Source organism: Alligator mississippiensis, chromosome 7 (assembly GCF_030867095.1).
Source record: "Alligator mississippiensis isolate rAllMis1 chromosome 7, rAllMis1, whole genome shotgun sequence".
Lineage (NCBI taxonomy): Eukaryota > Metazoa > Chordata > Crocodylia > Alligatoridae > Alligator > Alligator mississippiensis.
Genome location: NC_081830.1, coordinates 13876808 through 13892492, shown reverse-complemented (window position 1 = coordinate 13892492; position 15685 = coordinate 13876808). Strand labels below are relative to the sequence as shown.

Genomic DNA, 15685 nt, shown 5'->3' with positions numbered 1-15685 from the left:
GTCGGCGGTGGGGGGTGGGGGAATGGCGAGCGCTGACTGGCAGTAAGCATCCACCTGCAGAAACCACCAGCCGCGTTGGCAGTGGCCAGCAGCAATCCGACACCATCCACAGATGCTGTCAGCAGTGTTGGCAGTCGGCAGGGAGGGCGGGTGGTACTGGCAAGTGGCAACTGCCCAAAAGCACCTTGGTGGTGCTTCTTCAGGGAGTGCACCACCAATCTCAGGGGGTGCACATGCACCTGCATACACCCCTAGCCACCGCCAATGCCACATGCAGTACGCACCCCCAGTGACCTGCTGTGGGTAACATGTGCCGCAGGCTGGCCCCTCACATCTAATGCTGTGCATGGTGCTGGGGCCGGGTTGTGTTGTGTGTGGTGTGCAGGGCTACAGCTACATGGGGCAAGCACCACATGTAACCAGCCCACAAGGCACATTGCATGCAGTGCCTCTACTAGACCACCCCTGTGGGCTTCATTTGGCATCTGGGGTCCATCTGTGTTTGACACCGCTGGGTTCAAGGGAAGCTGGTGGTGGAAGAAATGCGGGGGAGCTGGGACCTGGGGTGTATACGAGTCAGGGGAAGTGGTCCTTGGGGTTGTCGTATTCATGACAGTAGATTCAGAACCATGACCCTGCTAATGATTGCTGAGCTAATCTTTTGTCAATGTGATGCCTTGCAACAGAGCTTGTTTGTCTGAGTTATGGAATATATTAATTATATTTAGAATTATTTCTTTTTGCACCTTACAACTTGACTTTTTCCTTGTGTTATTTTATCATGTAAAACTACGTAGGAACAAACCCAATTGCAACTTGGTGCCTCCCTGCATGCGAAGGTGCCCAGGCTAGCTAACTGGAACAACAGAGCCAGGTAGAGAAGCTCAGGGCCTTCTCAGAGATCCCATGACTTGTCTTGTGAGCGAGATTAAATTAGAGCATTACTCTTCTGTTCAACTCAGACTGTTCACATCTGTGCTTTTCCTTCTGAGCTGTGCAGGACTCTAGCGAACAAGTCCCATGAGCCTTTGGAAGAAAACAAGGGCAAAATTGCTGTCTTGCTTCACTCCTTTTCTACAAGGCAAGGTTGAAGTCAGCTGCACACCCAGAAACCTGGTTGGATTCACTTCAGTCATTCAGTGACAGAGGGAGCAGAGAAAGACCTCTGAGTTAGCTGTGCTTCTGGGGACCTAGACTAGTGGTTGGTGCAGAGGAGATCTGAGAGATCAACTGGACAGGCGCAAAGGATCTTGGCAGGGGAAGCCTGAATATGACACAAGAGATAAGAAAGCTTCCACAGAAACAAGTTCAGTAAGTTTTCTGCATCACTGAAGTGTCCTTTCTTAGTAAGATGCAGAGGAGATTTAAGAATATAAAATTTGGAAAACCTGGTTATGAAAATCATACTGCATTGTATGTATAATAGATTCAAAGCTACAAGAGTGAATGAAGAATATTTCACTGTTTTTGCTATTAATTCAGATAAAGTTATATATTTTATTGGGAGTCAGGTGGAGGGTGGAGTGGAAATAGGACCTCTAAGGACATCTAATTTTATATATCTTTTATTTCACGTGTATTTGTTTCTAACATACATTTTCTTGGTGAGATGGATAAATTATAGACTTTTGGAGTTAAATCAATAAAAATAAAAAAAATTAAAATCCTAAGGTGTGACTGGGCTAGCATTTTCTTCACTTTCTAAATTGAATATCAAAACAATTTATTTTATGTAGGGTCTTGCCAGGGAAAAATAAGTTATTAAAAACAAATTTTCCATGAGGCAAAAAAAGGAATATTTACATTCTTAGTATGAAATTTGGAGGTATTATTGATGGGAATATCAAAGCCACTGAGTTTATTACTCTCCTGCTTACCACTGCCCTTCTTCTATTATACCCAGGACTTGCACGGTGCCCTGGGAAGGAAGATGCCCAACTGGACCACTGTAACCAAGTTCCTCCTCCTGGGCTTCTCTGACATTTGGCAGCTGCAGATCTTACAATTTGTCATCTTTCTGGCAGTGTACCTGGCAGCTCTGGTGGGGAACCTCCTTGTCATCACTGCTGTAGCTACGGACCACCACCTCCACAGCCCCATGTACTACTTTTTGGCAAATTTGTCATTCCTTGACCTTGGATCCATCTCCGTCATTGTCCCTAAGTCCATGGCCAATTCTCTCTTAAACAACAGGATAATTTCCTATGCTGGATGTGTTTCCCAGGTCTTTTTCTTCTTCCTTTTTTCTACAGCTGGTTTTGCAATCCTAACTATCATGGCATATGATCGGTATGTTGCCATCTGTAAGCCACTGCATTATGGAATAATAATGAACACGAGAGCTCTCATCCAGATGGCTGCCTGTGCTTGGGTTGTTGGTGCCATCAACTCTGCAATGCACACTGGGAACACCTTTAGTCTCCCCTTCTGCCACTCCAATATCATCAACCAGTTCTTCTGTGAAATACCCCAGCTGCTCAAACTCTCCTGCTCTGACACAAACCACAGGGAGCTGGCAGCAATTGTCTTCAGTATGTGTTCAGGTTTGGGCTGTTTTGTTTTCATCATTGTGTCTTATGTTCAGATCTTCACCACAGTGTGGAGAATCCCCTCTGAGCAGGGCCGGCAGAAAGCCTTCTCCACCTGCATTCCTCACCTTATCGTGGTCTCCCTGTTTCTTTCCACTGGCATCATTGCCTACTTGAAGCCCATCTCTGACTCCCCTTCCCCCTTGGATCTCCTGGTGGCTGTTCTGTATTGTGTGGTGCCTCCATTGATGAATCCGGTCATCTACAGCATGAGGAACAGGGAGATCCAAGCTGCCCTCAAGCAACTTCTCCACAGGCTGATCCTCTCCAAAACTAATCTGCCCTTCTTTGTTTCATGACTTTACTTTACTTATGTTTCTTTTATAATTAACTCATGATATCATTGTTTTCATACTATAGTGTGCAACCTATTTACAGAAAATGAAGGTGGTGGGTTAATTCTGTAGTTTTGTAAAGACAATGACACTTGACTTGGGTCATTTTGTGTAAACACTGTTGAAGCAGTAAAGTAATGTTTCATGTATCAATTTTACCATTGGTTCCACCTCAAATAAATGCCACCAATTGCAAGACGATGAATGGAAGACTTTTGTTTACCAGTTGGTGTAATCCATTATTTGGATATAGGCAAATATTCAGGTTCTGTGAAGGTGGGATGAACTGCAGACACTTTAGAGGAGAGGCACACAATTCAGATGGATGTGGATAGACTGGGAATCTGGACTAGAAACAATGAGATGGAGTCCAAGGAAACAAATGCAGTTGCTGCGCCTAGGGGAGAATAATCAAAAGCACAGATACAGATTGGGTTATAAATGGTTGTGTGGTATGATTGTTGAAAAGGATCTGCAAGGTTTGGTGGCTCACAGACTCCATATGAATCAGCAATTTGATGTAGCTACAGAAATATTAATGCAGTTTTGTGCTGCAATAACAGGAGTATTAGATGTTAAACATGGGAGGTGATAGTACCACTCAACATGGTACTAGTTAGGCTTCACCTAAACTACTGTGTGAACTATTTTCTGGGCTTCACATTTTAAGAAGGAATATGAAGAAGTTAGAGAAGTTCAGAGATAGGTGACAAAAATGATAAATGGTTGAAACAAAATCCATGTTAAGGATAAATGGAGAGAAGTAGGCATATTTAGCTTGAAGAAAAGGTAATTAAGAGACCAATCATAGCAATGTTGAAATATCTGAAAAAGCGCCGTACAGAAAAGGGTGAGCAATTGTTCTCCCTTATTGAATAGGGAAGGACATCGAGCTTCAGATGACAGCAAAGTCGATTTGGATTAGATTTCAGGGGGAAAAGCACCCTTGTTTCTAGACCAGTGCAGACATGGAATAGACTGCCCAGGGACGTTGTGGAGTTTCCTTCATTTCAGGTTTTCAAAAAGAGGATAGCCATTGCTCACGGATGATTTAGGAGTAAGAGGCTTGCATTTGTGCAGAGGGGTGGATGACATGATCCTGGAGGCCCCTTCTAACCCTATGAGTTTATTATTATCATCGTTGTAATAGCATCATGAAAATATAGTGGATTAAAACAGTCAACTGCAAGTGAAAGGACAATGAGACAGTAGGAATATTTTGTGTCTTATTATGCAATCTCTGTTTTTTTTTTCTTTTTCCTTTGGAGGGTAGACAGACAGATGGGTACTAGTCCTCCTAATAGTTCATGCATGTGGGAAGGGCTGCTGCTGCAGGGTAGGAACAGCCCTGCACTCAAGTGCTCCCTCTGGGAGCAGATTTGTTCCTGATGCAGGTGCACATGTATACACATACCCAAGTGCAGTTTAGCAGGCTAACAGTTTTTACCATGCAACACTGTTTTGCCACATTGTGCTGAGATGCTACTGCACAGTACTGTAACAGCTGCACAGCTTCCTGGGCTGCAAGCTTGGTGGGTGCGCCATGTTTAGTACCCTTCACAGAAAAGCCAGAAAATGCTTGCACCGGGTCCTATGGCTTTTCCAAGCAGGAAAATACACTCTGCATTATGCATGCTTTTTATTGGACCATTTGCAATGTAATCAGAGCCCCCGCTGTGAGCTGAGGGCTCTGATTGGTTGTGATTGTGCATTAAAGCATCCATAATATGGGAATGGAGGAGAGAAGGATCCAATTCCAACTTTGAGAGAGAGGGGAAGAGGCACAGCCCCCCACTCCCTCACTGGAACGGGAACTGAGACTTGCTCTGGAAGCCAACATCAGGACAAGGAAGAGCATGTATAGCAACATCAGGAGCTAATGTCCTCACCAGGCATGGAGCTGTGCAGCTTCTGGATACAGGTGTCCCCAGGAGAAGAGGGAAAGGGAATGGCTAGCCTCAGAGGTAGGCTGTTTGGGAGCTGCCAGGTCAGAACCCTGCAGGCATGGGTGACTGGTGCCACCTTAGTCAGGGGGGCACGTGCCCCCTCAGCAACCAGTCTGTGACTGCGGGGGGTGGAGGTCCCCTCATGGCCAGTCTCACCGAGTGAGGTCGGTGGGACCCACACAGCCAATCGTGTAGACTGCAAAGCAGCCATAGCACTCCTGGAAATGGTCACAGAGCTCCTGGAAGTGGGTTCACAGCCTCAGAAATGACAGGAGCTTTGTCCACAGCATCTAGTGGCACATCCTAGCAATAAATGTGTTGCTATTTATTACAATGAGAGGGGAGGTTTAATTCTAAAAGGAAACTGATTTTTTTTTTTTAAGTCAAAAGGATATTACCAGGTGTGTAATCAGTGCAGGAGTCTGCAGTAAGGAAACAACCGCCTGTGTAAGAATTATTCACTTACAGTTACAATGATAGATTGTATTCAAAGGATTGGTTTTATTATTCTCTATTGATAATATATATATATATATATATATATATATATATATATATATATATATATATGCCTTCTTTTTCATTAATCTGTCTCTCTTCCTGTATATAGTTATACATATAATAAAGAAACCCATCTGTTCATTGGTTCTGGAGTAAATGCTTGGACAGTGAGGGTGAGGGCCACACCCCAGTCAGCAGATCTGCCTGAGGGAGGTCCCAGGGCTACTGGCACCTTAAGGATCTCAAATCTGGCATATCGCCCAGCCTAGTGCGCTGGCAATGTCTACTGTAGTATTAGACTACTGCACAGTAGCATCACATAAAAGGTGTTTGCTGTTGTTGCTGTGTTGTAACTCTGGTTACTGTGCATTTATTTAATACATAACTTATACACGTACTAAGTAGATATGCAGTAACCACAGTGCAGTAGTGTCTTGTGTAGATGCACCCACTGGGCCCTTTTTTTTAATGCACAGTAACTTTGAGGTTAACTGACACTTAAAAAAAAAAAAAGCCCTGCACTCACTGGCTGCTGCAGCGGCTGTTGCAGCCTCTGGGGGCTCGTGGCAGAGCCCCCACTCAGTGCGGAGTAGTGGGGGGCAGTGGGGATTTCCCCCTTGCCTGGCACAAGCCAGTGAGTGCGGGGCTTTTTGCTTCTTTTTTATTTAAGGTGCCGGGATGCTGGGGCTGGGTGGGGAAGCTATTGATGGAGCTGGGACAGTGGGTGGGAGATTGTGTCTGTTCAGTTGGAAGATTTGGCCAATCTGGAAGTGGTTGAATCTTCAAATCATTTTGACTGAATTGATTTGGGACAGTGATTTGAATCACTGAATAGAATCACTGTCCCCAGAAAAGGACGAATCCTAATCCAAAGTGAATACTAGCCGCTTCACACAGGCTTACCGCAGATGATACATATCCTGGCCCAGAAATAGGAAACAGTAGATAAAAGATGATTAAAATAAAGGATCAAAACATAACTTTTTTGCTTTAGAAGACATGAAACCAGGAAGGCTTGTTTCTGATTCTGTGCTTCAGAGGTAAGCTGGGCTCTAGACAATAAGTCCCAGGTGCCCTAACAAGAGAAATGTGGATAAATCGCCTTCCCGCAGCATCAGTCCTTCCAAGCCAGTGAAGTTCACTGTCTTCTGCAGAGAGAAACTGGTTTGGATCTACTTCTGTCAGGTCAGTCTTGACGTGGAGAGAAAGCTCCTACTAAGGTATTTTGGCTTCTAAAGGTGTGGTAGTGGCAGGGAAAAGGGAAATTAGATAAATCAGTAGAGCGGAAATAAGCAAAGACTCCTGGCAGTGGAGGATCAGATCACAAGCTGAGAAAAAATTCACATTGCTGTAAGTTTATTATTCAAATTAACTGTGGGTGGTTGGTAAGAAGAGGGATGTGTGTAGAAATTAGATAGATCAGTAGAGGGAGAAATTAGATAGATCAGCTTCGACAACTTGAGATTTTTCAATCAAAAGCTCCTGGAGGCTGCACATTTACACCATTTATCCCTCCAGCCCTGTATTGATAGTTCTTCTCCATAAATTTATGGTTCTGAAAAAAATAAATGTATTGTGAACAAGTATATGGTTAGCAAAAGACATTTTTATAAGAAACATCTTTCCAGGCTTAAATTCTAAACCCCATTGCAGAGATTCAGTATTGCCCAGCAACACCTGAATTACAATCCCACCTCAGTCATTGCATCCAGATGTTGTCATTTTTTCAAGAAAAAATGCCTGGAGAAGGGTGAAATCAGTAAGCCCCACAGTTGATCCCCCTGAAAATGTTTTTTTACATATCCGAATGCCTCTCAGATTAGGGTCGGCGGACCCAACCAAGTGTGATGAACAAATGCATAGTAAGAAGCATCCCTTGCTCAAAAGAGTTTAAAGTTCTTGTACCCAAATGACAAAAATCAATAACACAACGTGGACATAACAGGAGGACATAACACGAGGAGGCATTTTGGAAGAGGAAGACTTACAGTATTTCCTAAGACAACCTATGACTGAATAATAATATCATGTGTTGGTCCTGTTGATGTGGTTGGGTGTGACCGTTTTCTTTGAAGGGTTCTGATTTTGAGCAATGCATTTATTCACTGATTGGTAAATTGAAAAACATTAACTTTTAGTAACGATGGGATATATGTCCAAGAAGAAGTTGATGTGGGTTCAAACTTCCCTTTGTCAAGATGGTTCTGGAAGCAGATCTCTCAATTTCCAAGCAACTGAGTATGAGGCTGAGTGATGAGAAAGTGCTCTGAGTACTAGGTTGCTGGAAAAGAGGTGGGTTATTCTTCCTCAATTTTGCATAGTTTTAGGACACCTGACATGCACCTAAGAGTCACAGACCCTTTCATTGCCATGATGACATGTTTTGGAATCCCAAATCTCTTTCAGTTGGATGAAGATGGCAATGTACAAAATGGTGGCCATACCCAGACCATACTTTTGTGAGGAAGGCAGCTACACTTAAGACAACGCCAACTGAGCCATTGCAGCTTGTGACAGTTGCAGTTTCTGATCCTGGTCTGTCAGAGCTAGGGCATTGGGCTCTGGCTGCTTTCTGACAGTGTCTACATGAGGTTCTGACTGAGCAGTAGTTAGTCACCAGTCATTTAGTACTTGTATGAACAAGTACTTGTATGAACAAGTACTAAATGACTGCACAGGAAAAGGTGTTATTGCCGAGTTGCACCAACAAATGGCCTTTTCTTGACACTGACTGCACAGTAGCCTGACACCACCCAGCAGTAGCATCACGTCATGTTTTCTGCCAGGTCAAGAGTTGCAATGGCAGTGCAGTGCAGTGGGGGAGTGACCAGTCACGCTGTTGGCAAGGAGTGGGCAGAAGGGTAGGTCCTCCTGGAGGTTTCTGCACAGGCTTCGCCAGCCTGAATGGTCAGCCAGAGAGGCTGTAGGTTGGGATGAGCAGGTTGGGGATTCAGATTTGAGACTTTGGCCTGACAGAAAACAAGGTAACTGTCGCAGGGGAGCTGGGGTTGCAGGAGGGCCCCAGACCAAAGGAGAGCCCCATTTACCTCTCACAGAGCCTGAAGAGCCGGAGGAGATGTGTGCAGAAAATCGCCCTTGCGAGTGATTAGCCACGCATATATCCAGCTGCGGCCGAGCAGCGTGGGCAGGAGATGCCGCCCAGTGGAAATAAATAGCATCTCCGTCAATGCGGCGGGGTGGCTGATGAGTAGAGGCTTGAGGGGAGAGCCCTCACATGGAGAGGATCAGCCGCCACGCCCGGCACTGTGGGAAGTTGGGGACAGAGCCAGGAGAGGCTCCGACAGAGTCGGTAGCAACGCTGACAAGACAGCCAGCAGGGAAGCCGGCAGTAACGCCGACAACAGAGCCGGCTAGAAAGCCAGCAGTGACATCAGCAGAGAGGCCGGCGGTGAGGCTGACAGCAGATCCAACGGAAGCGGCATGGACATCTTCCACAGGGGTGGCAGTAGAGCCGGGAGCGACGCCGGCAGAGAGTCTAGCAGCTGCACCTTCAGCAGAACCGGCAGCAGCACCCACGAAGGAACCGGAGACAGGTGCAGAGAGAGCAGCGTCGGGGCAAGCTGGCACTGAGACTGAGGGGTGAGCCGGCACGAAAGCCTCGGAGAGGAGGGAACAGGGGGCGTGGCCAACGGGGCCCTGTTGGGCCGCACCGGAGGGCGGCCGAAGACCCAAAGTGGGGCTGGACAGTTAACCTTTGTGGCCCACAGCGGCCTTAGAAAGAGGTGGGGACTCAATACCCTAGTGGGGTGAGCCCCCGAGGCTGTGGAACCCGGGCCCAGGGGAATCCACGCAGCCCATAGGCCAGAGGCACTCTTTGGGGCCTCCTGGCCCAGTAGCTTAGGGGCATTAGTTGTCATGGTGGTGGGATTGGCACATCACGTCACAGGGTGATTAGTATGGGGCGGTAGAGAGTCTAATTGGAGGGACCAGGTCCGAGGACTTTGTGGACCATACACCAAGCCCCGAAGACTCAGGCACGTAGCTGGCAAGCCGTGGGCAGAGATTGGGGAAGACCTGAGAGCACCAAAGGGGCCTGAAGATCGGCAACCCAAGGTGGCGAGTGGCCAGCATGTAGGGTAGGTCGGAGCCCTGTGAGTGCCTGCCGGGAGGCGCGATGACCCTGGAGGCTGCCCCAAAGAGGAACCCCTCCACTGAAGCAACATTCCAAGTCGTGGCAGGCGAGTTAAGGAGACCCCCTGACGTCAGCAGGGGTAGCCTGTGGGGTCCACCCGCAAGCCCAGGACAGGCATGGTCCATAGTACAGGCTAAGGACGCACGGGAGTGCTTAATCGAATGGATGTGGGCACAGTAACAATAATTTAGTAAAGCGTTACAAATTTCCTGAAGGGCTTAATCCCACGGTGGTACCTCGAGGTATGTAGAAAAAACATTTCAAGGTGTGTGCCAATCGCCGATTCTCCAAATCAGCCTCGAATCTTCAGAATAGGATTCAGCTGAATCGAAACCAGGGATAGTGATCCGAATCAATTAATCGAATCACTGTCCCCGATTCAGGCCAAATCTGAATCCGAATTGAATAGGGCCCACTTCGCATACCCCTAGTGCGCTCTCCTGGTATAGTGTGTCACTAGAGCAATATAGCGGGAAAATCAACCCATGCACCAGGTGCATGGCGCTGGAGGGGCAGCTGCTGCACTGTGCTTTAGTACTTCCAAAGGAAGAGCTAAAGCATGGCATTGGAGCAACACCGCTGTATGACGACGTGTGGACGCACCCTAAGGGAACAGAGCACTGAAGACCTCGTTCCTCAGTCTCTTCTACTCCTTTGCCAATCCCAGGATTTATTGTTCTGCAATTAAAGAGAACCAAAGCAACAGAAAAGTAACAAGTTGGATATAATGACACATATACCTGAGCATGGAAAATTACAGGGCATAAATGTTAAGACGAACAACACTCAGTCACCTATATCAGAGGCACTGTTATGTGTAAAATGCAGGCAGATCTTAAAGGTACTCAACAACACCACCTAAGCTACATGAGTGAGCCAGCACTCTTACCTGTGTAGCTGTTTTCTGAAATGTGACTATGTATCTCACTGATTTTTTAGATGTTTGAATCCTTTTATCTTGCTCTCAGATGCTATATATCTTGGCCCAGAAGCAGGATACAATAGATAAAAGGTGATCGAACTAAACAATCAAAATAAAACTTTCCGGCTTGAAAATATACGAATCCAGGATAGCTTATTTCTGATTCTGTGCTTCAAAGCTAGGCTGGGCTCTAGGGAACAAATCTTAGAAGCCCTATGAAGAGAGATGTGGATAAATCACCTTCCTGCAGCATCAGTCCTTCCATACCTGTGAAGTTCACCCTCATGTGCAGAGAGAAACTGGATCTACTTCTGCCAGTTCAGTCTTGGAGTGAAGACAAAGCTCCTACTAAGATAATGTGACTTTGAAAGATTTGATAGTGGCAGGGAAAAGGGAAATGAGATAGATCAGTAGCAGGAAAATAAGCGAGGAATCCTGGCACTGGAGGATATATCAGAAGCTGAGAAAAACGCACAAAGAACATTGTTGTAAGTCAGTTATTGCAATTAACTGTGGTTGGTTGGCAACTGGGGGATGTGTATTTTATTTAAGCACCTAAAAAAGACATACCTGGAAAGATATCAAAATTTTAATAGCAAGTATTCAAAATTCTTTAGCTGAAAAAATAAAGAAAAGAAAAGAAAACAGTTTGCTTTAGAAAAATTGAACTTGCTCCGAAGAACCCACATATCTCAGTGACTTTGGAACTAGAGATTTTTGACCAAAATCTCCTGGAGTCTGCAGATTTCAACCAAATAATCCTCCCACCCATATATTTTATTTGTAGCTCTTCTACATAAACTTATGCTTTGAAAGAAATGTGTATATTGAAAAACATTATGTCTTTAAGAGATGACAATTTTAAAAGAAATCTTTTCCCAGTCTTAAATTCTAAGCCCCACAGCAGAGATTCAGTATTTCCCAGCAACACCAGAATTACAATCCCACCTATTCATTGCATCCAGATTATGTTGTATTCCAGAAAAAAAAACCCGGGAGGAAAAATAACTAAGTAAGCTCCACAGTTGATACACCCCAAAATGTGTTTTACATATGTGAGTGCCTCTCGAATTAGGCTTAGGGCACCTGACAAAGTGTGATGAGCAAATAAATAGTGAGAAGCATCCCTTGCCCAAAGAGCTAAAGTTCTTCTGCCCAAATGACAACGATCAATGACACAAAGTGAAGGTAACAGGAAGATGGGATTGGCCTATTGTGGCGCAGAGATGACTGTACAGGCAGGGGGTGGGGACCATACAAATCAGCTTATCCTGGCAGGCTGAACTCGGTGTAGATTCATTCCAGACAAAGTAACTCTTGGGATGCTGCCCATGTTTATGTCATATTTGTTACTTGCATGCTGACCAGTACTCTTGTCTTTCCTTCGCAGGCCTTGCACAATCCATTAAAGAGGGAAATGTCCAACCAAACCACTGTCTCCTCATTATGACAGCTGTAACTCTCAAACATAAGCATCATTCCCCCATGTTCTTTTTCTTGATTAATTTGTCTCTCCTGGACCTTGGCTCCATCTCAGTGACCATGCCCAAATCCATGTCTAACTCTTTATTGAACACCAGGTCGCTCTCCTACTCTGGATGTGTTGCCTAAGTGTTTTGTCTCTTCTGCTTCTTGGGAGCAAATTTATCCCTTCTCACAGCTATGGTATGTGACTGATACATTGCTGTCTGCAAACCACTGCATTGTGAGATGATAATGAACAGGAGAGCTTGCACCCAGATGGCTGTCTGTGCTTAGGCTGCTGGTGTTGTCAACTCTGCAATGCACACTGGGAACACCTTTACCATACCTTTCTGACACTCAAATACCATCAACCAGTTCTTCTGTGAAGTACCCCAGCTGCTCAAGCTCTCCTTCTCTGACACATACCGCAGCCGGGACCCTGTATGCATGCGACTCAGGGGAAAGTGGTCTAAAGGTCTGTTATATGCATGACAGTAGATACAGAACCATGACCCTGCTAATGATTGCTGAGCTAATACTTTTGTCAATGTGATGCCTTGCAACGGAGCTTGGTTGTCCGAGGTATGGGATATATTAATTATATTTTAAAAAAATTTTTTTTGCATTTTACAACCTGACGTTTTATTCTCATGTTATTTTCTCATGCAAAACTACATAGGAACTAACCCAATTGCAACTTGGTGCCTCCCTGCATGCTAAGGTGTCCAGGCTGGCTAACTGGGACAACAGAGCAAGACAGAGAAGCTCAGGGCCTCCTCAGAGATCCCTTGGCTTGTGTTGTGAGGGAGATTAAACCAGAGCACAGCTCTGCTGTTTTGCTAACATCTGTACAACTCAGACTGTTTACATCTGGGCTTTTCCTTCTGAGCTGTGCAGGACTCCAGGGAATGAGTCCCATGAGCCTTTGGAAGAAAACAGCTGAAAAATTGCTGTCGTGCTTCACTCCTTTTCTACAAGATGTGGTTGAGGTCAGCTGCACACCCAGAAACCTGGTTGGATTTACTCCATTCGCTCAGTGACAGAGGGAGCAGAGAAAGACCTCTGAGTTATCTGTGCTTCTGGGGACCTAGACTAGTGGTTGGGGCAGAGGAGATCTGAGAGATCAACTGGACAAGAGTAGAGGATCTCAGCAGGGGAAGCCTGAATATGACACAAGAGACAAGGAAACTTCCATAGAAACAATTTCAGTAAGTTTTCTGCATCAGTGAAGTGTCGTGTCTTAGGAAGATGCAGAAGACAATTAAAAACATTCAAGTTGGAAAACCTGGCTATGAAAATCATACTGCATTGTATGTATAATAGATTCAAACCTACAAGAGTCAATGAAGAATGTTTCACTGTTTTTGCTATTAATTCAGATAAAGTTATACAGCTTGTTGGGAGTCGGGTGGACGTTGGGGTGGGAATAGGACCTCTAAGGAAGTCAAATTTTATATATCTTTTATTTCACGTGCATTTATTTCCAGCACAAATTTTCTAGGTGAGATGGATAAATTATAGACTTTTGGATTTAAATAAATAAAAATAAGAAAAAAAAAATCCTGAGTTGTGGCTGGGCTAACATTTTCTTCACTTTCTAAATGGAATATCAAAATATTTTATTTTATGTAGGAACTTGCCGGGGAAAAATAATTTATTAATATCAAATTTTCCATGAGGCAAAAAATGGAGTATTTACATTCTTAGCATGAAATTTGGAGACATTAGTGATGTGAATATCAAAGCCACTGAGCTGGTTACTCTCCTCCTTACCACTGCCCTTTTTCTATTATACCCAGGACTTGCACGGTGCCCTGGGAAGGAAGATGCCCAACTGCACCACTGTAACCGAGTTCCTCCTCCTGGGCTTCTCTGACACTCGGCAGCTGCAGATCTTACACTTCGTCATCTTTCTGGCAGCGTACCTGGCAGCTCTGGTGGGGAACCTCCTTGTTATCACTGCTGTAACTACGGACCACCACCTCCACAGCCCCATGTACTACTTTTTGGCAAATCTGTCCATCCTTGACCTTGGATCCATCTCTGTCATTGTCCCTAACTCCTTGGCCAATTCTCTCTTAAACACCAGGACAATTTCCTATGCTGGATGTGTGTCCCAGGTCTTTCTCTTGATCCTCTTTTGTTCAGCTGATTTTTCATTTCTCACCATCATGGCATATGACCGGTACGTTGCCATCTGCAAGCCACTGCATTATGAGATAATAATGAACAGGAGAGCTTGTGTCCAGATGGCTGCCTGTGCATGGGCTGCTGGTGTCATGTACTCTGCACTGCACACTGGGAACACCTTTAGTCTCCCCTTCTGCCACTCAAATATCATCAACCAGTTCTTCTGTGAAGTGCCCCAGCTGCTCAAGCTCTCCTGCTCTGACACATACCACAGAGAGCTGGCAGCCCTTGCCTTCAGTGTGTTTTTATGTTTAGGCTGTTTTGCTTTCATCGTTGTGTCATATGTTCAGATCTTCACTGCAGTGTGGAGAATCCCCTCAGAGCAGGGCCGGCAGAAAGCCTTCTCCACCTGCATTCCTCACCTTACTGTTGTCTCCCTGCTTCTTTCCACTACCAGCATTGCCTACACGAAGCCCGTCTCTGACTCCCCGTCCCCTCTGGATCTCTTGGCAGCTGTCCTGTATTCTGTGGTGCCTCCATTGATGAATCCAGTCATCTACAGCATGAGGAACAGGGAGATCCAAGCTGCCCTGAGGAAACTGCTCCACGGGCTGATCCGCTCCAAGAACAGTCTGTCCATCTTTTTTTCATGACTTTGCTTTACTTATGTTTTTCTTTTCTAATTTACACATGAAATTAGTTTTTTCATAGTATTGTGTGAATCCTCCATATATAAAATGAAGGTGGTGGGTTAATTCTGTAACTCTGTAATGTCAAAGACCTGGCTTTTATCATTATGTGTTGACACTGTTGAAGTGGGAAAGTAATGTTTTATGCATCAATTTTACTGTTTTTGCACCATCTAAAATGAATCCCACCAATTGCAAGATAATGAAGAATTAAAGTGTTTTGTTTACTAATTGGTGCAATCAATTATTTGGATGACAGAATATACAGGCAGCTCTCCAGATGATGTGAAAGTGGAATGATGTGCAAGTACTTTAGGGGACAGGGATAGAGTTCAGATGGATGATGATAGATTGGGAAGCTGGGCTTGAAACAATAAGACGAAAGCTAAGGAAATAAATGCAAGTTGCTGCACATAGGGGAGCATAATCAAAAGCACAAATACAGCTTGGCTTATAAATGGGTGGTATCATGGCTGAAAAGGTGGGTCACAGAGTCAATATGAACCAGCAATTGGATGTAACTACAGAAAAGTGAACACAGTTTTTAGCTGCAACAACAGGAGTATTAACTGTAGAACAAGCATGTATGTTGTGGCCGTGTTGGTCTAAGGACACAGGCAAACAAGGTTATTTGGGTGAATCTGATACTTTTCATTAGACCAACTTAAATAGTTGGAAACATTTTTCATAGCAAGCATTTGGACTTAAAAGACAGGAAGAGCACACACCAACTGCAGATGCTTCCCCAGCCTGACGAAGGGTTTTTAAACTCAAAAGCTTGCTAAGAAAGATGTAAAACATAGGAGGTGATAGTACTAGGCTTCACTTAGGCTACTGTGTGAATTTCTGGGCTTCACATTTTAAGATGGAATATGAAGCAATTAGAAAAGTTCAGAGATAGGTAACAAAAATGATAAATTGTTGGAAGACAAGCCATGTTAAGAAGAGATGGAGAGA

The 15685-nt window shown here is 44.8% G+C and overlaps 2 protein-coding genes across 3 annotated transcripts; both read left to right on the top strand.

Moving 5' to 3' along the window:
- The first annotated feature begins 134 nt into the window (after positions 1–134).
- Positions 135–3121, top strand: LOC102565378 (olfactory receptor 14A16-like). The gene is made up of 2 exons (XM_014607414.3): positions 135–1311; positions 1904–3121. The coding sequence occupies exon 2, from the start codon at positions 1931–1933 to the stop codon at positions 2885–2887; it is 957 nt and encodes a 318-aa protein (XP_014462900.1). The 5' UTR covers positions 135–1311; positions 1904–1930; the 3' UTR covers positions 2888–3121.
- Positions 3122–11846: 8725 nt separating this feature from the next.
- LOC132251372 (olfactory receptor 14J1-like) lies at positions 11847–14959 on the top strand. Of its 2 annotated transcripts, none has more exons than XM_059730609.1 (3): positions 11847–12491; positions 13709–13905; positions 14497–14959. In XM_059730609.1, the coding sequence occupies exons 1-3, from the start codon at positions 12462–12464 to the stop codon at positions 14690–14692; spliced, it is 423 nt and encodes a 140-aa protein (XP_059586592.1). In that variant the 5' UTR covers positions 11847–12461; the 3' UTR covers positions 14693–14959. The 2 variants fall into 2 exon arrangements, 1 of the variants encoding a protein (XP_059586592.1); XR_009463344.1 differs by lacking the exon at positions 11847–12491 and adding an exon at positions 12640–13117 and having other exon boundaries at positions 14497–14577.
- The last annotated feature ends 726 nt before the right edge of the window (positions 14960–15685 follow it).